The sequence below is a fragment of the Canis lupus genome, chromosome 3 (genome assembly GCF_011100685.1).
Source record: "Canis lupus familiaris isolate Mischka breed German Shepherd chromosome 3, alternate assembly UU_Cfam_GSD_1.0, whole genome shotgun sequence".
Classification (NCBI taxonomy): domain Eukaryota; kingdom Metazoa; phylum Chordata; class Mammalia; order Carnivora; family Canidae; genus Canis; species Canis lupus.
The window spans coordinates 15,308,987-15,334,749 of NC_049224.1; the positions used below are offsets into that span (position 1 = coordinate 15,308,987).

The 25,763-nt window shown below is 38.1% G+C and overlaps 1 protein-coding gene and 1 long non-coding RNA gene across 13 annotated transcripts in view; one reads left to right on the top strand and one right to left on the bottom strand.

Annotated features, from left to right (window-relative positions):
* Positions 1-17,360, bottom strand: part of LOC106558567 — a 109,605-nt gene extending 92,245 nt beyond the window's left edge. The window contains exon 1 of one of the 2 annotated variants that reach the window (XR_005356679.1): positions 17,167-17,360. This is a non-coding gene — a long non-coding RNA (uncharacterized LOC106558567). The remainder of the gene's footprint in view (positions 1-17,166) is intronic. The other variant, XR_005356678.1, reaches the window with a different exon arrangement.
* The window catches only part of FAM172A (family with sequence similarity 172 member A), a 425,633-nt gene continuing 417,134 nt past the window's right edge, over positions 17,265-25,763 (top strand). For 6 of the 11 annotated variants that reach the window (XM_038532336.1, XM_038532328.1, XM_038532338.1 and 3 more), the window contains exon 1: positions 17,268-17,441. Coding sequence is in view for 1 of the 11 variants with exons in the window: in XM_038532332.1 (XP_038388260.1) it covers positions 17,856-17,919 (64 nt within the window). In the remaining 10 variants the exon portion in view is untranslated. Of the gene's footprint in view, positions 17,442-17,837; positions 17,920-25,763 lie in introns of those variants that run through there. The other 5 variants (XM_038532332.1, XM_038532335.1, XM_038532329.1 and 2 more) reach the window with 5 other exon arrangements.

Genomic DNA, 25,763 nt, shown 5'->3' on the forward strand with positions numbered 1-25,763 from the left:
TCCTTTTCTCTTTATTTTTTGGACCATGTTTTGTTTTTGTTTGTTTGTTTTTTTCTGTTTTTTTTTCTTTTACCAAGCTTATCCTCACAAACAAATCAAAGCTCTCCTAGTTAAAGGCCCAAACATTCCCCACTGCAAGCAAGGAGGAACTCCATAGATGGACTGACCTGTGGGAAAGAGCAGACAAGACACAACAAAAGAGTGCAGGCAGCATACATCAGAACACATCCTGAAATGCCAGGCCCTGGAAAGTGTATGTTCAATTTTTAACACAGCATTACTCTCAGGAGCAGGAAACATAATGAGCCTTCATAATATGTGAAAGACAGAAAATTATCCAAAATTCCAAGATGAAGGAATTTTCCCCAAAAGAACAATCAAGAAGAAGTAACCACCAAGGACATGCTCAAAACTGACTGGATATAATCACAACAAGGATAGAAGTAGCAGAAGAATGAATAGGTGATATAAAAGATGAAATTACAGAAACTAACAAAGCTGAAAAAAGGAAAGAAAACTATTAGATCACAAACACAGGCTTAGGGAATTCAGTGATTCCATAAAATGCAAAAATATCCAATTCATAGGAGTCCCAGAAGAGGAATGGGAAAAAGTGTGTGTGTGTGTGTGGGGGGGGGCAGAAGGTTAATTTGAACAATTATAGCTAAGAATTTCCCTAATCTGGGAAAGGAAACAGGCATTCAAGTCCAAGAGGCATAGTGAAACTTGCAAAATACAAAGATAAAGAGAGAATTCTGAGAGCAGCCAGAGACAAAATGTCCTTAGCCTACAAGGATAGACATATAAGGGTAGCAGAAGATCTGTCCACAGAAACTTGACAGGCCAGAAGAGAGTGACATGAAATATTCAATGTCTTAAAAGGGAAAATTACGCAGCCAAGAATACTTACCCAGCAAGGCTGTCATTTAGAATAGAAGAGATAAAGAGTTTCCATGAGAATCAAAAACTAAAGAAGTTCATGAACATTAAACCAACTCTGCAAGAAATATTAAAGGGGACCCTTTGAGCAGGAAAGAAAGACCAAAAGGAACAAAGACTAGAAAGCAACAGAGACAATCTACAGTAACAGCAACCTTACAGGTAATACAATGGCACTAAATTCATATCCATCAATAATTACTCTGTATGTAAATGGACTAAATGCACCAGTCAAAAGGCATAAGGTATCAGAATGGATCAAAAAACAAGGCCCATTGATATGCTGCTTACAAAACACTTATTTTAGACCAAAAGATACCTCCAGATTGAAAGCAAGGGAATTATCATGCTAATGGACATCAAAACTAAGCAGGAATAGCCATACTTATATCAGACAAATTAGGTTTTAAACCAAAGACTATAATAAGGGGTAAAAAAAAAAGGGCACTATATCTTAATAAAGAGGTCTATCCAACAAGACCTAACAATTGTAAATACGTATGCCCTCAACTTGGGAGCAAATAGATAAATCAATTAATAACAAACTTAAAGAAACTCATTGATAATAATACAATAATAGTAGGGAATTTTAACACCCCTCTCACAGCAATGGACAGAAGATGATCACAGCAGGACATCAACAGGGAAACAATGGCTTTGAATGATACACTGGACCAGATGGACTTCACAGATATAGTCAGAGCATTTTATCTTGAAGCAGCAAAATACACATTCTTTTTTGAGTGCACATGGAACATTCTCCAGAATAGATCATATACGGGGTCACAAAACAGGCCTCAACCAGTACAAAAAGACTGAGATCATACCATGCATATTTTCAGACCACAACACTATGAAACTTAAAGTCAACCACAAGAAAAAAATTCGGAAAGACCACAAATACATGGAGGTTAAAGAACATCCTACTAAAAAATGAATGGGCTAACCAGGAAATTAAAGAAGAAATTTTAAAAAATACATGGAAGCAAATGAAAATGAAAACATGACAGTCTAAAACCTTTGGGACATAGCAAAAGAAGTCCAAAGAGGGAAGTATATAGAAATACAGGTCTTCCTGAAGAAACAAAAAAAGTCTCAAATACACAATCTAAACTTACACCTTCAAGAGCTGGAAAAAGAATGATAAATAAATGGCAAATACCCACCATTTGCTCCGACATGGATGGAACTGGAGGGTTTTAAGCTGAGTGAAATAAGTCAATTGGAGAAGGAGAAACATTATATGGTCTCATTCATCTGGGGAATGTAAAAAATAGTGAAGGGAATAAAGGGGAAAGGAGAAAAAATGAGTGGGAATATCAGAAAGGGACACAGAACATGAGAGACTCCTAACTCTGGGAAACAAACTAGGGGTGGTGGAAGGGGAGGTGGGGGTGACTGGGTGATGGGCACTGAGGGGGGCACTTGATGGGATGAGCGCTGGGTGTTATTCTATATGTTGGCCAATTGAACACCAATAAAAAATAAATTTTTATATAAAAACAAACTAAATCCAGCAGGAGAAGAGAAATAAGATTAGAGAAGAAATCAATGATATAGGGAGAAAAAAAAAAAAAGCCCACTAGAACAGATCAACAAAACTAAAAAAAAAAAGAAAACCTAGGAGCTGGTTCTCTGAAAGAATTAATAATATCCCTGAGCCAGACTTATCAGAAAGAAAAGGGAAAGGACCCAAATAAATAAAATCATGAATGAAAGAGGAGAGATCACAACCAACACCAAATACAATTATAAGAGAATATTATGAGCAATTATATGCAAACAAATTAGGTAGTCTGGAAGAAATGGATCAATTCCTAGAAATATATAAACTACCAAAACTGAAACAGGAGGAAATATAAAATGTGAACAGACCCATAACAGGCAAAAAAAATTGAAATAGTAATCAAAAGCTTCTCAACAAACAAGAGTCCAGGGCTGTATTGCTTCCCAGGGGAATTCTACCAAACACTCAAAGAAGAATTAATACTTATTCTTCTGAAATCTGAAATTATTCCAAAAAATAAAAATGGAAGGAAAATTTCCAAACTCATTCTATGAGACCAGCATAACTTTGACATCAACATGAAAAAGACCCCACTAAGAAGGAGAGTTACAAACAAATATCCCCGATGAATGTGGATGTAAATATCCCCAACAAGATACCAGCAAATCAAATCCAACAGTACATTAAAAGAATTATTCACCACAACCAGGTGGGATTTATTCCTGGGCTGCAGGCATGGTTTAATATCTGCAAATCAATCAACAAGATACACACATTAATAAAAGAAAGGATAAGAACCATATGATCCTTTCAATAGATGCAGAAAAAGCATCTGACAAATTACAGCATCCTTTCTTGATAGGATCCTCTCCCAAGAAAGTAGGGAGAGAAGGAACATACCTCAACATCATGAAGGCCATATGTAAAAGACCCACAGCTAAAAACTGAGAGCTTTCCCCCTAAGGTCAGGATGATTGGACGGGGATGTCCAATCTCACCACTGTTGTTCAACATATTACTGGAAGTACTAGCTTCAGCAATTGGACAACAAAAAGAAATAAAAGGCATCCAAATTAGTAAGGAAGAAGTCAAACTTTCACTCTTCACAGACAACATGAAATTATGTGAAAACCCGAAAAACTCCACCAAAAAAATTGCTAGAACTGATATATGAATTCAGCAAACTCACAGGATATAAAATCGATGAACAGAAGTCTGTTGCATTTCTATATACCAATAACTAATCAGCAGAAAGAGAAATCAAGTAATCAACCCATTTACAATTGTACCCCAAACCATAAGATACCTAGGGATAAACCTAACCAAAGAGGTAAAAGATCTGTATTCTGAAAACTATAAAATGTTTACGAAAGAAATTGAAGAAGACACAAAGAAATGGAAAAACATTTCAATGCTCATGGACTGGAAGAACAAATACTAATATGTGTGTACTACTGAAGAAATCTACACATTCAATGCAATTCCTATCAAAATAACACCAGCATTTTTTTAAACAGAGCTTAACAGAGCTACTGGAAACAATCTTAAAATTTGTATGGAACCAGAAAAGACCCTGAATAGCCAAAGTAATGTTGAAAGAGAAAACCAAAGCTGGAAGCATCACAGTTCTGAACTTCAAGATGTATTACAAAGCTGTAATCATTAAGACAGCATGATATTGGCACAAAACAAACACATCAATCAATGGAACAGAATAGAGAACTCAGAAATGGACCTACAAGTATATGGTCAACTAATCTTCAACAAAGCAGGAAAGAATGTCCAGTGGCAAAAGACAGTCTTTTCAAATGGTGTTGGAAAAATTGGACAGCAACATGCAGAAGAATGAAACTGGGCCACTTTTTTACATCATACACAAAAATAAACTCAAAATGGCTGGAATACCTAAATGTGAGACAGGGATCCATCAAAATCCTGGAGGAAAACACAGCCAGTAACTAACGTCTTTGACATCATCTATGACAAATTCTTCTCCTGAGGCAAGGGAATCAAAAGCAAAAATTAACTATTGAGACTTCATCAAGCTAAAAAGCTTCTGCACAGTGCAGGAAACAATCAACAAAACTAAAAGGCAACCCAGAAGATATTTGCCAATGATGTATTAGATAAAGAGCAGTGCCCAAAATCTATAAAACATTTTTCAATCTCAACACTCAAAAAATAAACAATCCAGTTAAGAAATGAGCAGAAGGCATGAACAGACATTTCTCCAAAGACATACAAATGGCTAACAGGCACATGAAAAAATGCTTAACATCACTCGTCACCAGTGAAAATCAAAATCAAAACCATGATGGGATACCCACGCTTGTCAAATGACTAAAATGAACAATTTAGGAAACAACAGATATTAGGGAGGATATACAGAGAAAGAGAACCCTCTTGCAATGTTGAGTGGAAAGAAAACTGATGCAGACATCTGGAAAATAGTATGGACTTTTCTCAAAAAATTAAAAATAGAACTACTCATGACTCAGCAATTGCACTACTGGGTATTTATCCAAAGGATTAAAAAAGTGATTAAAAGGGGCAATGCACTCCAATGTTCATAGCAGCACTATTAACAATAGCCAAGGTATGGAAAGAGCCCAAATGTCCAATCGACTGATGAATGTATAATACACGCATACACACACACACACACACACACACACACACGAATATTACTCAACCATCAAAAAAGAATGAACTCTTGCCATTTGAAATGATGTGGAAGGAACTAGAGTGTATTATGCTAAGTGAAATAAGTCAGATACTATGATTTCACTCATATGTGGAATTTAAGAAACAAAACAGATAAACATAGGGAAGGGAACAAAATATAAAACAGAAAGAGAGGCAAACCATAAGAGACTCTTAACCATAGAAAACAAACTGAAGGTTGCTGAAGGGGAGGTGGGTAGCAAGATGGGCATTAAGTAGGGCACTTGTGATGAGCACTGGATGTTATATATAAGTGATGATCACTAGATTCTACTTTTTTTTTTTTAATTTTTTTAATTTACTTATGATAGTCACAGAGAGAGAGAGAGAGGCAGAGACATAGGCAGAGGGAGAAGCAGGCTCCATGCACCGGGAGCCCAACGTGGGATTCGATCCTGGGTCTCCAGGATCGCGCCCTGGGCCAAAGGCAGGCGCTAAACCGCTGCGCCACCCAGGGATCCCCTAGATTCTACTTTTGAAACTAAAACTAACTACACTGTATGTTAACTAATTGAATTTATATAAAATCCTGGAGGAAAAAATAAAATGAAAAAATCTATCAAAACCTCTAATAAAAATCATATTTCTCAGTACAGCAGCATAGTAGTTATGTGTGATTCCATGTCTAAGTACTGATCAATAAGATGTAAATAAAAATGATGAAGCAACTTCCACAAATTCTCAAGGAATATTTTTTCCCTTCCTTCTGGTTGGAATGTGAGCATAACAGAAACTGGAGTAGCCATTTTGGCCAGATGAAGATGGCACAAGATAAGCTTGACAGAACCATAAAAATATAGAAACCTAGGTTACTGACTATAAAGCCATAAAAGTCCTAGAGTGCCTACACTTATGTGAATAAGAAATTAACTTCCATCTTGTGTAAATTGTTTATTTGGGTTTTTAAAATCACAGTGAATTCTTAATATCTTAATAAATATATGATATGGGAGAAAAATATCAGAAATGAAGCTTAGGGTTACACTGTGCCTCTGAGAAAGATTAAAATTTGCTAGGAGTGAGGGGTGGTTCAGAAAAATGGACGAGGAAAGAAATTCTCCTACATAACAAAACTCTTCTTAGAAGAGTTAGATAACTGTGGTAGACTTCAGCTTACCTGTTTTTCAGCCCTATACCCTTAAGGGCACTGTGACTACTAAAAGCCTTATATATTAACACAGAGCCACATTTTCCCACTCTTGTTAAGAAAATATACCTCTACTTATATAACTACTATATAACAAGACCAACACTGTGATGTACTACGAAATACACTTAAAAAAAAAAAAAGACAAATCAAGGGCTTGAGAGAAGATGGATAGTTATGTGATAAAGTGAGTAAAGGAAATGTTAACAAAATAATCTAGGAGGTGGAGATACATGTGTCCACTGTACTATTCTTTTAACCTTCTGTAAATTTCTTTACATGCTAGTAAATTTTCATGATAACATATTGGAAAGAAAAACATTCTAGTTACTGCTAAACTAGTCAACATAACCCATTGTACAAGGACATAAACAGAAAACCAGGAACCACCAAACCAATAAAATTTTAAAAATCATGATAAATAGAATATCCAACCTTAGAGTAAAAAGAGATGGTTCAAGAAACAGAAAAGAATTTTCTGATGATATTACAGAACATAAAATAGTACTCTTCTATGAAAAATAATCAGAAAATAAATATTTCTGGAAAATTAAAAAAAAAAGTATCTCAACTTTCAAAAAAATTCATTGACTAAAAACTGACTTGGTCATCTGGAATTTAAATAACATTGAGATAACTTACTGAATAGAAGGCACCAGTCTAAGCTCCTCACACATCCTGCCACCATCATCATTCATTTGGATGAATACAATAGCCTCCCAAATTTTCTATGTATTCTACACTGACCCCTTTCATTTGATTCATAGAGGGGCCATAGCAATCTTTTTACAATCAGATCATGTCTCTCCTTGATTCAAAGTCCTCAAGGATTCCTCTTTTAATTCATAGTTAAAAGTCTTTTTTTTTTTTTTAAGATTATTGATTTATTTATTCATGAGAGACAGAGAGAGGCAGAGACATAGGCACAGGGAGAAGCAGGCTCCTTGCAGGGAGCCTGATGTGGGACTCGATCCTGGGACTCCAGGATCACGCCCTGGCCCAAAGGCAGGCAGGCACTCAACTGCTGAGCCACCCAGGCATCCCAGAGTAAAAGGTCTTTTAAAGTGGCCTACAAGATCTGGTCTTCTGCCTTCATCCATCCCTCTTTCCTCTATGATTACCTGTTTTATCATTCCTTCCTTTCTCCTCTCCAGCCACACTGGCCTCCTTAGAACTTCTTAAATATGCCAGGCACACTCCAATCTTTGTGCTTTGTTCTAGTTTCCGCGCCACAGATAGATTCCACCTTTCCTAGACCTTCATACAAATGACTTCAGATAGTATGTACTTGTTTCATGTGAGGCTTTTTTCATTGGGCATGTTGAGATTTATTTATACTGTTGTATATACCAGTGGCTTGTTCCTTTCTATTGCTGAGTATAACCATATACCTCAGAGGTATTGCAGGTTTGGTTCTAGACTGCCACAATAAAGTGAATGTCACAATAAAGTAAGTCAAATGAATTTTTTGTTTTCCTAGTACATATATTAAAGTTATCTTTGTACTACACTGTAGTCTATTAAATGTACAATAGTATGTCTAAAAAGTGTACATACCTTAGTACATTATTGCTAAAAAATGGTAACTGTTATCTAAGCTTTCAGTGAATCATAATCTCTGTTAGAGAAAGCTCCTGCCTCCATGTTGATGGCTGCTGATTGATCCAGGGGGAATAACTGCTGAAGGTTGGGATCTTATTTCTCAAAATAGGACAGTGAAGTATCATTGACCCCTCCTTTCACAAATTTTCTGTAGCATGTGATGTTGTTCGATAGCATTATATACACAGAACTTCTTTTAACTGGAGTCAATCCTCTCCAATCCTACTGCAGCTTTATCAACTGATGGAATAATCCAAATCCTTTGTCGTCATTTCAAAACTTTTCATACATCTTCGCCAAGAGCATATTCCATCTAAAGAAATTACTTTGCTCATGCTTAAGAAACTACTTGTCCATTAAAGTTTTATCATGAGATTGCAACAATTCAGCCAAATCTCTAGGCTTCACTTCTAGTTCTTGTGCTATTTCCACCACATCTGCAGTTACTTCCTCTACTAAATTTTGAGCTACGCAAAGTCAACCATGAAATCAACTTCTTCCAAACTCCTGTCCTTGTTGATATTTTTAGCTCTTCCTCACAAATTATGATTGTTCTTCATGGCATCCAGAATGGTATATCCTTTCTAGGTTTTCAGATGACTTTGCCCAGATCCTTCAGAAGACTCCCTATCTATGGTACCTATAGCCTTAAGAAATGCATTTCCCATGTAATACTTGAAGTTGAAACTGCTCCTTGATCCATGGGCTAAAGAATGGATGTTGTGTTCGTAGGCTTGAAAACATGAATTTTGTTGGACATCTCTATAAAAATCCTTGGATGACCCAGTACATCGTCAATAAATAGTAGTATTTTGAAATAAATAATTTTTTTCTGAGCAGTAGGTGTGAAGAGTAGACTTAAAATATTCGTAAACTATGTTGTAAATAGATGTCCCATCATCCAGGCTTGTTGTTCCATTTACAGAACACAGGCAGATTAGATTTAGGACAACTCCTAAAGGGCCCAAGGATTTTCAGAATGGTACATAAGCATGGACTTTAACTTAAAGTCACTAGCTGCAGGGCCCCTAATAAAGGAGTCAGATTGCCTGCCCTTTGAAGCTTTGAAGCCAGGCATTGACTTCTCTCTAGCTATAAAAGTCCCACATGGCATCTTCTTTCAATATAAGGTTGTCTACATAGAAAATTTGTCATTTGGTATAAATACCTTCATGAGTTCTCTTAGCTAGATCTTTTGGATAACTTGCTGCTTCACCTTGCACTTTTATGTCTAGAGATGGCTTCTTTCCTTAAACCTCAAGAAACCTCTACTAGCTTCTAACTTGACTTCTGCAGCATCCTCACCTCTCTCAACCTTCATAGAATTGGGGACAGTTAGGGCTTTGTTCTGGTGTAGGTTTTGGCTTGAGGGAATGTTGTGGCTGATGTGACCTATCCAGATCACTAAAATTTCCTCCATATTAGCAAGAAGGCAGTTTCATTTTCTTATCATTTGTATGTTCCCTGACGTGACACTTTCAATTTCCTTCAAGACATTTTCCTTTATATTTACAACTTGGCTAATTGTTTGACTCACAAGGACTAGTTTTCAGCCTATCTTGGCTTTCGACATGCCTTCTTTACTAAGCTTAATCACTTCTAGCTTTTTATTTAAAGTGAGAGTTTTTCAATTGAACACTTAAAGGCCATTATAGGGTTATTAACTGGTCTAATTTCACCATTTTTGAGTCTCAGGGAATACAGAGGTCTGAGGAGAGAGACAGACAGGGGAATGGCTGGTTGGTGGGGCAGTCAGAAAAGACACAACATTTATCATATAATCTCACCATCATATACGGGCATAGTTTGTGGCACCCCAAACTAATGAACAATGGTAACCAAATGAACAATAGTAACATCAAAGATTACTGATCATAGATCGCCATAACGAATAATGAAGAAGTTTAAAGTAATTGCTAGAATTACCAAAATGTGACAGAAATATGGAATAAAAGCTGTTGGAAAAGATGGTGCTAAGAGACTTGCTCCATGCAAGATTGAAATGACTTTCAATTTGTAAAAAATGCATTATCTTTAAAGCACAATAAAGTGAGGTATGCCTGTAGTATTTTATTACACGAATACACCAAAATTTGTTTATTTATACCCCAATTTGATGAACACCTGGGCTGTTTATAGTTTGCCTACTATGAATAAAACTTCTATGAACATTCTTACACATCTTATCTTAATTATTGGCTTTTTAGCTATGCCTCTATATTTTTTAAAGTGGTTCCTAAAGTATTAAAACATACAGCCTTAACTTTTTATAGAGTGTTTAGGTCCATTTACTACTTACTTCATCCTGCCCTATGTAATACAGCCTTCATATGTATTACATCAACAGATGTAGTAAACTTCACCAGACAATGTTAAAATTTTTGTTTTAAAGTTCTATGTATTTTAATGAAATTAAGAGGAAAAATAATGTATTTACTGAGGTATTTTCTATTTCTGATGCTTCTCTATCAAGATCCTAATTTCCGTATGGTTTTATTTCCCCTCCATTAGCATTTCTTGAAGATCTGCTTGTCGTAAAGTCTGTTATTTTTGCTTCACCTGAAAAATGTTTATTTCACCACTCTTGAAGGTATTTCACTAGATACAGAATTCCGGACTCAGTACTTTTTTATTTGGGCACTTGAAAGATGATCCAATCTCTCCTGGCCTCCACTGTTTCTGATGAGAAGACAATAATCATATAGATCATTGTTCTATATAAATATATAATTTTATTGTGTTTTCAAAATCTTCTCTGTATTATTGTTTTTGAGAAATCTGTGTTGTGCATAGGTAGGATGCACTTATATTTATCCATCTCCAAGTTCATTGACTCTCTCCTCACAATCTCCATTCTGTTGTTAATTAAGCCCAACCAGTGGATTTTTAAAAATTTCATATTATTTTATTTTTCCATAACAGAATTTACATTTAGTTCTTTATTATACTTTTTATGTCTCTGCTGAGATTCTGTATTTTCATTCTGTGAGTACATTTTCCTTTGTGTCATTAAGCATAGTTATTATAATAGCTTTTTAGGGTCTTGTTTGGTGATTCCAACAAGTCATCTTGATATTAGTCCATTGTTTGTCTTTCTCTTCAGGATGGGTAACTGTGTTGGGGGAATCTTCAAGACCATGTCTACCTTCGGAGATTAGCTAGAACTCACAGGACTCACTAAATACTTATGCTCATAGCTAAGATCTATTACAGTATGTAGTGTGCATGTAAGAAAGAAGGTTCATTATAAGGATGTGGCAACGTACCTTAAAAGCCTACTGACCAAATTTAATGTCCAATATGCCAAGTTTCAGTGAATAATGAGAGGGTAAATTGATTCTGAGGATATTTGGGAATAACCAGGTTGCCCACGACAGCAACATCAGTATATAGGAGAATTAGAATGAAGAAGAGTGAGAGTGGATTTTGTGTTTATAGAAGAGAACTTCAGACTTTAGATATAAGCTGGAAGGGAAAAGTTAATAAAAGAGGAAAAGTATCATGAAGAGATTGAAAATCACTCAGTACTAATAACCCAATGAGATGTATCATTCCAACCTAGAAAATATGAGTTTTATAGATATGACATAACATTTTATAGTTTCTGTGACATAAGTATTTGGATGTAAGTGATACACCAAATGTGCAGCCACCTGAGGGATGGCAGGTAACAAGCCATAAAACTTAAGATTTTCTCCTCCTACTACAATCCAAATTTGCTTTGTTAGATCTTTTTCCCTATTCCTGGATTTCATGCTAGGCCTGCCTTATGGCTTTTCTGGTCACATTAAGATATTTTCAAATGTCTCATTTTTAGTTATTTAAAAGTCCAATATAATCTCAAAGTCACTTTAAATGTTTTATATTCATTGCCCCATTGGTTCTTTCCTTTAAAGTTTTGTCTTCCATTCTTTTTTGCATTCTGATTTTAACTGGACATTTTATATGATTTCAGTTTCTCTCCTCTTCCCCTCTCTTAGCATATCAGACTTTTTTAACCTTTTCAAACAGTTGACCTGGAGTTCTCAATACACATTTAAAACTTATCTAAGCCCACTTTCAAATAACACTACATGCCTTCATGGGTAGTGAAAGTACAGAGTATTTTCAATTGCTCCCTCCTGTCCTTTATAACATTGCTGTCACTCATTTCACTTATCCACGAGCTCTAATTACAGAATAAATGTTGACATTATTATTTTGAACAGTATTCTCTGTCAGATCAATTTAGAATAAGAAAAATTAAAAAAGAAAAATAACAGATTTTATTTTACCTTTATATATTCCTCTCTGAAACTATTTTTTTTTTTAAAATGTAGAACCATTTTAAAACTAAACCAAGTTTACAGCCTATAACATTTCCATCTCTTTAAAGAGCTTTTCAAAACATTTCTTGCAGATCAGGTTTACTGGTGATAGTTTCCCTCAGTTTTTGTCTAAAAAGTCTTTATTTTTCTTCTACTTTTTAAAGAATAATTTCCCGGGATATCAAATTCTACATTTTTTTTCAACACTTTTATTCTCTTCTTTCCTAGTTTCTGAAGATAAGTCCAATGTAATTTTTATCCCCTTTTCTCTGTAGGCAAGGTTGCTTTTCCCCATCTGGCTTCAAGATTTTCTTGTTCTTGATTTTCTGCTGTTTTGAATATATATGTCCGGGTATCGATTTTTTAGTATTCATCCAGTTCGCGATTCTCTGAGCTTCCTGGATCTGTGGGTTTGTGTCTGCATTAATTTTATTTTATTTTTAAAGATTTTATTATTTATTCATGAGAGACACAGAGAGAGGGAGAGGCAGAGACACAGCCAGAGGAGAAGCAGGCTCCATGCAGGAGGCCCGACGTGGGACTCGATCTGGGGTCTCCAGAATCACACCCCGGGCTGACGGTGGCACTAAACCGCTGAGCCGGGATCCCTGGGTGGCGCAGTGGTTTGGCGCCTGCCTTTGGCCCAGGGCGCGATCCTGGAGACCCGGGATCGAATCCCACGTCGGGCTCCTGGTGCATGGAGCCTGCTTCTCCCTCTGCCTGTGTCTCTGCCTCTCTCTCTCTCTCTGTGTGACTATCATAAATAAATAAATAAAAAGGAGAATTATTTAAAAAAAAAAATAAATAAACCGCTGAGCCACTCGGGCTGCCCTCTGCATTAATTTTAGAAAATAGTCATTATTATTTCCACTAGTTCTTTTCTTCCTTTCTTTACTTCTCCTTCCAGGTTTCTCGTTATGCCTATGTTACACATTTTGTCATTTCCCTGGAGTATGTACATATTGTTATGTTTTCATTCTTTTTTCTCTTTGCATTTCAGTTTTATGATTTTCTATTGACATCTACATTCTCTTTTTTGCTGTGTCCAGTATACTAATGAGCCAAAGATATTTTTCATTTCCGTTCATGTGCTTTAGCTTTCTAGCACTTCCTCTCAATTCTTCCTTAGTGTTTTCATTTCTCTGCTTACAGTCTCCTTCTGTTCCTACATGTCCACTTTCCTCCTACTTCAAAGACTAGAGTGAGACGGGGTTGAGTATTTTCATTCCTCTAGATTCATAAACCTTTAGTTGGTTAGGTAAAATAGTTTCCTTTAATGGCAGGGTTGATAAGGAAAACAGCTATGGGCATGTTTCCAAATGGTCACTTTTCCTCTTCCCCGGACAGGATTTTTCTCCTATCTTCACACTAAGAACCTGACAGAGCTTCTAAAGGTAAAACTCAGGAAAATGTGGGTAGTCTCCCTTCACCCGTAACAAGTGGGAGCAATTTAAGTTTTTTTTTTTTTTTAAAAAGATTTTATTTATGAGAGAGAGAGAGAGAAAGAGAGAGAGAGAGAGGCAGAGACACAGGCAGAGAGAGAAGCAGGACATGGGACGCGATCCCAGGTCTCCAGGATCACACGCTGCGCTGAAGGCGGCACTAAACCTCTGAGCCACCTGGACTGCCCAACACTTTAAGTTTTTAACTCTCAAGACTAGTCCATGAGTTTAAATTCTCATCGTCCATGATGAGCCTTCAGCAATTTATCAATTGCAGTTTAGGGTGTCCCTACCCGTGCTGACTCCAGCTGCCAATCTCTGCTCCCTCTAAGCTGTGCTTTTTAAATGTCTGTCTCTCCAATTTAGGAGTCAGTAGTTTTCCTGCTGACCTCAGTTTTTCATGGATCTACAAAGAGTTGCTGATTTTTAGTTTGTTCCACTTTTTCTTATTGTGAGGATGGAAGTAACTGACCTTCAAGCTCCAAACTCTTTATACATTGGACTGGAAACCTCTAAATCACTTATTCTCTTTCCTAAAATTGGCCTGATCTACAAATATGACTGGAAGGAAGAGGATAAATCTGTTTTGTCTTGGTTTCTCCACCTTTTATTTCTCTATGTCCTCATGTCTACTCATTCTATTACCTCGAAATCCATTAGCATCAGCTTAGGGGTGGAAGAAGAGGCTCTTGTAAAGGGAAACCATGGAGCCCTCTGTAACAACTGCCTAAGAGCTGATGCTTCTGGAAGAAGATAGTTTTGTACACTTTGGAGATTCACTCAAATTCAGGAACTCCAACACCATTATTCTGAGATACACAGAATGAATGCTCCAGCCAGCATGTCAAAATTTCCATGCGGATCCTTTCCTGGTGGCTTATTTCATACTTCATTCTGCTCCCTGGTTTGCTTTTCCTTTCTTTCATTCTACTGGAAATGCTTCTCTTATTTTTTAAAAAACCATTCTAGTAGCGCTACGAGTTGAAATGTGTCTCCTTGAAAAGATACAATAAAGTCCTAATCTCACAATGTGACATTATTTGGAAATAAGGCCATTAGATAATCAAGTAAAAAAAAAAAAAAGATAATCAAGTAAAAATGAGGTCATTGGGGTGTAGTCTAATGCAATATGACTATAGTCCCTACATGGAGGCAAAAATTTGGATGCAGAGACAATACATAGGGAGAATGCCATGAGAAGATAGAGGTAGAGATTGGGATAAAGCATCTACAAGTCAAGGGACATCAAAGATTCCAGCAAACCACCACACCCTAGAAGAGGGACATGGAAGAAAATTTCCCTCCAGTGCTCAGAACCAACATTGCCTACACTTTCATCTTGAATTTCTAACTTCTAGTAATGTGAGAAAGTAAATTTTTTTTTTTTTTGCTGTTGTCATGAAGCCACCTACTTTAAAGTACTTCGTTATTGAAAGCCCTAGAAAATGAATACAGCAGAGACGTACCAATATGTCTACGAGCCGTTGAGAAAACTCAACAATTATCTTTTTGTCATCACAGGCTCCCTCAACTGGTCTTCCATTTAAGTATTTCCAGGCAAGAGAGATGGGTAATCACCTTTGGGACTGCCATTTCCCAAACTCCAAGGTTACTGGTCAAGCCTCACCCCACCACATCTCCAAATCTCTTACAACTCTCTTCCTCAGTGGCAGCAAGGAGTGGCCAGGAACTAGATCATGCAGGATCTTGGAGTTTCATGAAAACAACTTTGGATTTTCCTCTACTTGATTAGAGAAGCTCTTAAAAGTTTTGACCAGGAAAGTTAAATTCTGACATACATTTTAGAAGGATTTCTACAGCTGTCAAATAGAGGCTAAACTACAGGAAGGCAAAAATAGAAGCGTGTAGAACAATTAAGACAAGTACAGCATCCAGTGAGGAACCGAATAACGCTGTATAGGTAGGTGATGAAGACTGATTAGATTTAACATACCCTTTTAAAAGAGAGCCAACAGATTTTGCTGAGGATTAGATGTGGAATGTTAGAGGAATCAGAGGATAACCCAAACAATGTTACGAATCCAATGCCATATGCTGAAATGGTGAGATATGCAACAGGAAGCAGGTTTTGGAAGTAGAAAAAACAGTTTGGCACACACGTTAAATATCCTAGTAATGTGCTAGATGAGAAGTTGGAGATGTATGTATAGTAATCAGAGAAGTCAGGGCTCGATATGGATGTTTGGAAGCAATTAGCATAGTCAAGTTGTGTAAAAAAAAACAATGAAGGAAATAAATGAGATCACCTGGGGAATGATGAGAACAGAAAGAGGGGGACTAGGTCTGGAGTATAGTAAAATTCAGAAGTCAGGAAGAATCAAGCAAAGGAGAATCAAAAGAGCACTGTGATTTCACACAGGTGAAATGAAGAATGTCTATCAAGTTTCAAGAAAAAAGATGTATTTATTGTGTCAAAGGCTGCTGAAATGTTAAGATGAAGATTAATAGTCGCCCCTTGGATGTCTCAGGATTGTTTAAATGCCCGGATATCCACACACACAGTCTCCTTTCATTCTAACATTTAAACTACATAAGAGGCCTCACATTCTTTTTTTTTTTTTTTTTTAAGATTTTATTTATTTATTCATGAGAGACACAGGCAGAGGGAGAAGCAGGCTCCATGCAGGGAGCCGATCACGCCCTGGGCCAAAGGCAGACGCTCAACCACTGAGCCACCCAGGTGTCCCCAGGTCTCACATTCAAGTGTGCATCAGAATTAAAGATCTAGACTTTATTCTTCACATCTTGTAGTCTGTACTTTGTGGGCCATTTAAAGGATTTTCGTGGGCAATTTTCACTATCAGGAATTTTCCCATCAAGGCTGCGTTTAGAGCTAAAGTCCTCTGAGGCACGTGACTTCAGGTTTCCACACCTGTTCCCGTTCATCCCGCTAGCATTCAGGGGGTAGGAAAAAGAGCAGGGTCAGAGAGCCTAACCCTAATTTCCTACTTTAGAAGTGATAAATTTTGAAGTAAATTTAATCTTCCAAATTTAAACTTTCCGACCTTCGTGTTTTTTTCCCCCCTGAGGCTGAATGGACTGTGTAAAGCTGAATAAAACACGAGTGGAGTGGATCCCTGGGTGGCTCAGCGGTTCAGCGCCTGCCTTTGACCCAGGGCGTGACCCTGGAGACTGGGGGTCGAGTCCCGCGTCGGGCTCCCTGCATGGAGCCTGCTTCTCCCTCTGCCTGTGTCTCCGCCTCTCTCTCTCTCTGTGTCTCTCGTGAATAAATAAATAAAATCTTTAAAATATATGTATTAAAAAAAAAAAAAACACGAGTGGAAAAGTGAGCAACTGGCTGCACGGCCGGTCCCGCAACTGCTTTGTAATTTTCTCGTGGGAGAATGACAATTCACGGTGGTCCGGTCCTCTAAGGCTACTCAGGAAACGGGCTCGCTCGTTTTAGGGAGGAAATAAAAAAAGGGGGTGCGGGAAAGGCGAGCAGGGCCCGCGGGGACAGCACAGGACGACTCTTACCTCCCACAGGCCTGGCTCTCCCAGCCCACCTAGCTCCGCAGGAACCACCCCAGCGAGCACGCTCCGCCCACTTCCGGGTGGTCGCCGCCGCCGTCGCATGCGCAATGACGTTTCAGTCGCCCGCGGACCCCGGAAGTGCGGCTGGAACTTGGTCGGGGCGCGGATCCCGAGAGGGAAAGTCATAACAACCGCACGAGGGAGTTCGTCTGGCGAGCTGGAAGGCCACGCCTCCTCCCGCCTCCCCCCGCAGCCCTGTAGCTGGGGGCAGAGCTCAGGTAGGACGTGCGTTTGCGGGGATGTGAGCTCCCGGGCCAGGCCCGGGCGGAAGTCCGAGGAGCCGACCGGCCTGGCGGGTGTCGGGCGGGGGCCGTGGGCCCCGGCGCCGCGGGCCGCCCGCCGCTCGCCGCTCGCGCTGCGTGCCCTGCGCGCAGGTGTCCCCACTCCTGGGACCCCGCCCAAGGCCGGGTTCCACCTGCCACCTCCACTGAGGAGGCGCGGCGGGGCACGCGTGTGCCCTGGGTGACTGTCCGTAACGAGCGAACCTGTGGGGTTCGGTGAGCCCTGGAGACCGTGCAGTAACGGGCCCTGGTATGCTCTCTCAGGAGGGACGGTGTTGATTGTCTGATTAAACTTTTTTTTTTTTTTTTTCCCCCTGCAAAACTTATGATCAGCCGCTCAAGCTTTACCAGATGTCATTCACTACGGACGGGAAATTAAAGTGCTGTTACAAAATTCTCTCAAAACTTGTTACATGTATGTATGGGCGCTGATGGGACATTTGACTGGGACGGATTTTTAAACTTTTGACTTTGAACTTAGGGTCTATGGAAAGCGCTCTTCTCTTTCCCTCAGCCAGAGATCTAACGTGTTCTCTAATGCTCCACAGTGTGGAACCTGTTGGGCCACGGGATTGGTTACTTAATTTTTTGTCTAGATTTATCAGCAGCTAGTGTTCCTGCGTTTGTGTATTTCCCCCAAATCCTCGGAGAGGTTGTAGAGGGGAAAATCCTGTGGACTTTCGGACTAGCAGCTGCCTTGTCATGTTTATTAAAATAGATGCAATGTGGTGTTTGTTAAGCAATGCATGGTACCTTTTGGTCTTAAAGCAGTGTTAGAGGTAGCTTCGTTATCCTTTTTTTTTTTTTTTTTTTAAGATTATTTATTTACTTATTCATGAAAGACACAGAGAGAGGCAGAGACGCAGGCAGAGGGAGAAGCAGGCTCCATGCAGGGAGCCCGACGTGGGACTTGATCCTGGGTCTCCAGGGTCACGCCCTGAGCCACCCAGGGATCCCTAAATTCTTTATCCTTACTCTTTATTCCATATTGTGAGAGACGAATACACTGTATTTATTTAGAGTATTTAGAAACTGAGAGAGCAAGCACTGTTTCAAGTGCCTAATTAAGGTATTACTGTCAGTGCTGGTTCCAGGCTTCCACCTGACTATTATTTTTTTGAGTAATGTAATGTGTTTTGTTTTACAATGAAGATTTCAAAAACAAAACAAAACACCAGAAGCAAAGTTACAAGAGAAACTGGGAAAAATATTCACATTTCATATTATGAACAAAGAAGTAATTGTCCCCAAACATAAAAATTATCTCCTACAAACTGCTAAAAATACCAACAACCCAGTAAGAAAATGAAGACACGGTTCCCATCACAGGAAATACATCTAGCCCTTCAAAACTTAAAAGCAGTTTGGTCTTGCTCCTATAAAGATAATGGAAGAGTACTTCTAGTTCCCTTGAAAATCTAAGATCTTTTTCGCTTTCTGGCCTGAAACCTGTCCAGGACTGCCTTATCTACTCAGGTGTTCATGCTTTTTGTTGACGTGGAATCATACTGTCTTGATTTATTAGCCATATTTTTTCCTACATCAAAATCAGTTTTGAGAATCTAGTGAAACTGAAGCACCTATTTCTTGTCCTTCCCTACCGCAAACTATGCAGTATTTCATCCTGTAAAGAAACCACAGCTGATACGTCCTTGAGGCTGTTCTGGTTGTTTATGAACTAACCTAACAGCTTTGCCCCTGCCCCACATGAATGTGTCCTAGGAGAATACAAAGTTAGAAGTGGTTTCACAGTAGTGACTTTCAAGATTATTTAGTTGGCCTCTTCAAAGTTTCATACCTAACAAAGCTAGAAACATGCAAACTGGATTTTAGGGAGTAGGGATTTGTAAACATGTAAACCAAATTTTAAGGAGTAAGAATTTGTTGAGGTGGGAATAGGAGCAGAGGCAATCTGTTAAATTAGATGTTCCTTCCACTTAAATCATTCCCGTTCTGGATGGCTTTGAGGCCGTGGTTGGTGGCTGTTGCAAGGCCAGTAGAATGGTGGATAGTAGAATAGCAGAATAGTACCAAGACCAAGAAGGAAATACGATGTTACGCGGTGAGCCTCCATCTATTCATTCATTTAACAAATATTTATTGGCCACCTTCAGTGTGCCAGGTGGTGTTCTAAGTGATGGGGGTACAGTAGGGAACAAAATAGACAAAGTCCTTGTGCTCCTGGAATTTTACACTGTAGAGGGTGGAGAAAAAAATGAGCAAGTAAACCTGTACATTGGGTAGTGATAAAAGCTGTGAAAAAAAATAAATAAAGCTCTTTGGGGGTGGGGGCGGTGTGGGAGAATTACAGAGGATACTGTCTTACACAGGATTGTTAAGCTTAGCTGCTCTGATAAGGGAGCATATGCATAGACATCTGAATGAAATGAGAGAGAGAACTCTGCAGATGTGTGGGGATGAATGTTTTAGGATAGCATAAGGTGGTGAGGCAAGAGAATGTTTGGTGTATCTGAGAATAGCGGTGATATAGGCATAGAGGCATTAGGGTTTAAAAATCTTGAAAGTGAGTATTCAGTGGTTTGTTGTGTGCATGAGAGATCTTATTTATTGAAGACTATTTATTTTTATTTTTATTTATTTATTTGAGGTGGGGGGCAGAGGGAGAGGGAGAAGCAGACTCCCCACTGAGCAGGGAGCTCAATGTGGGGCTCGATCCCAGGGCCCTGGGATCATGACCTGAGATGATGGCAGACACTTAACTGAGCCACCCAGGTGCCCAAGACTATCTTTTTCAACGTAGGGATGTTTCTATGCGCTTCATTGGCACTAATAAAGTTAAGCACCGTTTACTTAGTTGATACATTACTTGTACTGTTTTAGTCAGATAAGGTTTCCACAGTAACCATGGATAACTAAGTAGCAAGTACTTCTCTGCCCTGTTGTAAACTTTACTTTTCATTCATCTTTTATATTGTGGTAAAATATACATAACATAAAATTTACCATTATAACCATCTTAAAAATATTATATCAGTGGTACTAAGTATATACACACTGTTCTGCATTCATCACTGTCATCCATCTCTAGAACTCTTCAGCCAACTCCACTGAAAACCCATATCCTTTAAACATTAACTCTGATCCCCCCTCCCCTCAGCCCCTCACAACCACTGCTTTACTTTTTGTCTCTGAATTTTCTTTCTCTACTCAAGGTAACTCATATGAATGAAATCATACGATACTCATCCTTTTGTGACTGGCTTATTTCACTCAGCACTGTATTTACAGGTTTGACCCATGTTGTGTCCTGTTTCCTTTTTAACGTTGACTAATAATATTCCATTGTATGTGTATACTACATTTTTAAAAGTTATTTTGATTATGGGTGCTTGTTTTGCTTTCACCTTTTGCTTATTGTGAACAAGGTTGCTCTGAACCGGAGTGTGCAAATATCTGTTTGAGTTTCTGCTTTCATGTCTTTTGGCTATATACTCCAAACTGAATCAAATGTCAATTCTGTGTTTAATTTTTTAGGAATACCTTACTCTTATTGACAGTGTTTGTACTAATTTACATTCCTACCAGCAATGAACAGAGGTTGCAGTTTCTCTACATCTTCAGTACTTTTTCATGTCTTTGCCAAATTCCTTTTCTCTTTTTTCTTTCTTTTTGTAGATAATGGTCATCCAAATGGGTGTGAAGTAGTATCTCCTGTGATTTTGATTTGCATTTTCCTAATGATTAGAGGTGTTAAACATCTTTTCATATTCTTTGGGGCCGTATGTATATCTTCTTTGGAGTACTGTTCATTTACTTTTTGGACTATTTGTTTAAGATCTGCTTTTAACAGAAATTTTTGGATTTTGTGTGTGTGTGTGAATCTTTTAAGGGTTAAGAAGGAAGCCATCATGTCTTCCGTTGATTTTTTTTTTTTAAACCCTAAAATACTAGAGTTGTAAGAACTTAAGTTACATATAGACTAAGTATCTCAAGTAACTCTAAAGGTAGAAATAAAAGAGACCATAAAGCATCTTTTGTAACAATAAATGAACTTTTAAGTATCAGATTGTGATAAAAATAGTTCAGAAAAGCCAGGGATCTTTCTAACTTGCTTTGACTCCCCCCCCCCCCCGCCCCCCGCCCTTTTTAATTAGAAGGAAAGGAGTGTATTGATTGGTTGACTGTGCCTGTGAAGTCAATCTCTTTTTTCTGGGAGCTGGAGGCTGAAAACAAATAGAAGAGACAAAAATGGTGGAACAGGGGCACCTGGTTGGCTCAGTCGGTTAAGTGTCTGACTCAGGTCATGATCTCAAGGGTTGTGAAATAGAGCCCCGCATTGGGATCTGTGGGCTCCTGCTTAAGATTCTTTCTCTTCCTCTGTTCTCTCCCCGCACCTTCCACCTAGTGGATAGCAGTATAGCAATGGGATGTGAGTAGGTGGGAAGTGGCAAAGGACTCAGTAACAGTAATGGACAATAAGCAGCAAAACTGCAGTAGAGGAGGTAAGATTCAGCAACAAGGTGACAGAAAGTCATAGAGCTTTTCAGATGGGAATGGGATGGGGGATAGAGAGAGCAAATCACCAGCTGCATCTCAGCATATAGTTCTGGAGTCAGCCTTTTGGCCTTGAGTATAGTTCAGTAAGACTACTGTGTATCAGTACAATGTGTCAGTTCGGCTGGCTCAGTAGTCAATGTTTGGAAGGTGTGCAGTGTATACAGTCCTATAGGAATAAACTAAGTTTTGCAGACAATATATCACATTACTTCCATACATAGAATAATGAGGTTTCATTGAGTAATTTAGGGGCGACTAGGTGGCTTAGTCGCTGAACATCTGCCTTCAGTTTAGGGCGTGGTCCTGGGGTCCTGAGATCGAGTCCTGCATCAGGCTCCCCACAGGGAACCTATTTCTCCCTCTGCTTATGTCTCTGCTCCTCTCTGTGTCTCTCATGAATGAATAAATAAAATCTTAAAAAAAGTAATTGAGTAATGAGTAAGTGTGTAATTTAAAAATGTTCAGTATTGTTTAAAAAGTTTTTTTTTTTTTTTGGATTATTTGTATGAGAAGGAAAGGAATTTTTTGTCCAGAATAGCTAATGGCTTAGTAGTTCAAGGTAACACTTTTTTTTTTCAATATTAAATGGTTTTGTACACTATCATTGTCTAGAAAATATTCTTGGCATAGTACATTTAGCTAATTCAGTTATAAAGCTCATTTAAGCCAATTATATTAAGGTAATGAATGTAAAATTGTACCGCAATTTTGCCTATCACTCTTTGGCAAATTAAAATTGATTAATTTGGTACAGATAAGATGGCAGATGACTGACTCAAGTTTTCACAGCTAAGTTAAAGACAAGGCAGAGACAACAGTACTGTGCTGCTTTCTCTGATAACTGTATTGTCTTCTTTTGGGGAGGAATAGTTCTTTTTTGCAATACAGATAATGTAGATAATTTTTGTTATAGAGAAAGGTATCACTGTGAAGACACATCATTAAAGCAAAGCATTTACAGTATGTTTCCATTTTTATATAGCAGATAGGATATTTATTTTAAGCATACTCTAGATTGATAACATACAGAGTGTTGATTTAGAGAGACGCTAATAAGACTAGGATTTTGGATTTGAGCCCTTGTAAGGCCCTTTTTGAGCTCAGTACAGAAATGATCACAACTAATACCCAATAGTATAACTATTAACTGTTGTAGGATGTGACTAATATTTTTATCCCCTGCGATTAGCATTGCCCTCATATGTGTTTTGGCATCAGAAAGCAGCGAGAGTGATACTCTATGTGGCTAAACACACTACTCTTATTTAAAAAACAATTGAGAGTTCGTATCTGAGGTAATGAGGGAGTGTTAAGTGATGCTCTTTTCAGGCATAAAGCGTAGCTTGGTTTTGTGTGCCTCATTTAGAGTACTGACGGGCAAGATTACAACTCAAGATAAGGCATTTTTAAGAAGTTATAAAGTTTGATTAATTGAGATAGTGACATACTCTCTTGATTTGAGTTACCCATTCTTCATGGTATCATCATTTTTGTGTATATTATGGAAATGATTATAGTCCTAGCTCAAGTAGTTTGGAAGTTAATCTTTTTGATCCATTTGGTTCATACCAATACCCTCTCATGTAGTTGGAGTATTTATCTTAGGCTTTGGTTTTGGAATATATATATATATGAAAATACTTTTGACCTGATTCCACTTTCTGGGAAATTATTATTCTGTGGGATCACTGGAGTCTTATTTTTATTACTGATATATCTGTTTTTGCCCTGGATGTTATTGAGCTATATGGGAGAATAGTAGGTAGTTATACCCTCTATAATACTGCATCGAGCAGAATTTACAAATTGGAGATCTCCAGGCTAACTGGACCTGCACAATCTTTAATGTTATAGAATGAGTTTTCAGCTAATTTAAGTAAAAATCCAAGTTTTTTATTTCTTCTGAGAAATAGTAACTTCTTGTCACACTGGGTCTTCATTTTGTATAGCAACAGTGAGGCAAATAGCAACTCCCTTGAAATGAGCTGTGCGTTTTCCACTTTGTTGCAGGCTTTACATTCATACAGTGTAAGCTTATGACTTTTAGGCCTCACTGCCTATATTGACTAATTGTTAACTTTCTGATGCCTTTAGACATTTGAATTTTTGATTCCTGCATTATACAGACTTTAAATGGTTAATTGTTTGTCTTAGCTTTTCTATGGCTATATTGCGCCCTTTCCTTTTTTTTTCTTGATACCTGCAGTGATTGAGGTGTGGCATACAATGTAGACCCCCTCTCAGAGCGGCAGCTTATGCCTTAAAAATAGATTTTTAAAAATTCCAGTGTGCCAAAGTAACCTCCCTTAAGCTGCTGTCAAGGCAGTAGTATAGTCCTTCCTGTAGGTTGGATTATGGCCTGAATTTTAAACTAGATGACTCTAGGTTCGGATCCAACAAAAATTGGATTTACAGGAGACCATTTTGCACTTTTTTGTGCCAGCATGAAAGCATTTTTTATTCGTACACTGTTCTTTTAGAATTTTTCCTACTTTTTTCTAGGTCACTAATATGATAAATCAGTTTGTGCTAATGTATTTGACAGGTAATTGTGATTAGAGTATAATTGTTTATAGTAGTATTTTGTTATTTTGGAACAGTGTAAGTGATTATAATCGTGGAAATTTTATCTGCATTAAGAATAATACAAGTACATTTAAAAAATTAGACATTTCAGCTTTATCATTGAAAACAAACTATTGAAAACAAGCTTATTTATTCTGAATATTTTCTTCAGTAAGAAACATGCATAATTAGTTTTATCCAAACAAGCATATGTGTTTGTGTTTTTAACTGTTCTAATTAAAAATGTAAGGTTTCTTTCTCTCAATGAAGAAAGACTTTCAGCCAGACCAACCGTTAATTCTGAAAATCTTGAGCTTTGTAAGCTAATTTCCTACTTTTTTTTTTTTTTTTTTTTTAAATCCAAAGACAGTAAAAGAAAGTATTCTTGTTTTGGGAAATCTAAAGAATGCTCCTTCCTTAAATAAGAAATATATTATTGCTGAATTGGAAAGTCAATAGGTAATCAAGTGATGATGAGAACGAATGAATCTGGGAGCTTTAGCGGTGTTCAGTAATTCACTTGGGATTTAACTACGTGTTGTCTATTGTGATGTAACAAATCCTAAAATTTAGCTACTTAAAATGAAAAAAAAATTATTCTCTCACATAGTCTCTTAGAGTCAGAAATTTAAGGTCAGTTTAGGGGTGATTCTAGCTTAGGATCTCTTGTGAAGTTGTTACAGTGTCACCGAGGGTTGTAGTCATCTCTACTTGGACTAGGTCTTGTAAGATCCACTCCAAGCTCACTTATGTGGCTGTTGGCAGGCAGCTTCACTTACGTACCACTTGGGGCTCTCCATAGGGCTGCTCACAACTTGGCTTCCCAAGAACGAGTGATCTGATGAGTGAGAAAGCACTGAAAATGGAAGCCACAGTGTTAAAATTTCTGAGGTGTGATATTATCTATCACATTTCTTGTTTAGCATTGGTCATACAGGTCTGACCTCGAGCCCCCAGGGGTTCATGTCCTTCCCACATGCAGATTACACTCACTGCTTCCCAAGGCCTCAAATGTCTCATTCTGATACGACATGATTTCAAAGCACAGAATGTCTTTATCTAAATCAGATCCAGGCGTAGATTGGTTCCTTGGGTGTTTTTTCTCAAGCACAGCTCTTTGAGTATCATTCTGCTCCATCTGCCTCTCCTCATCTGCAGTACTGAACATACAATGAG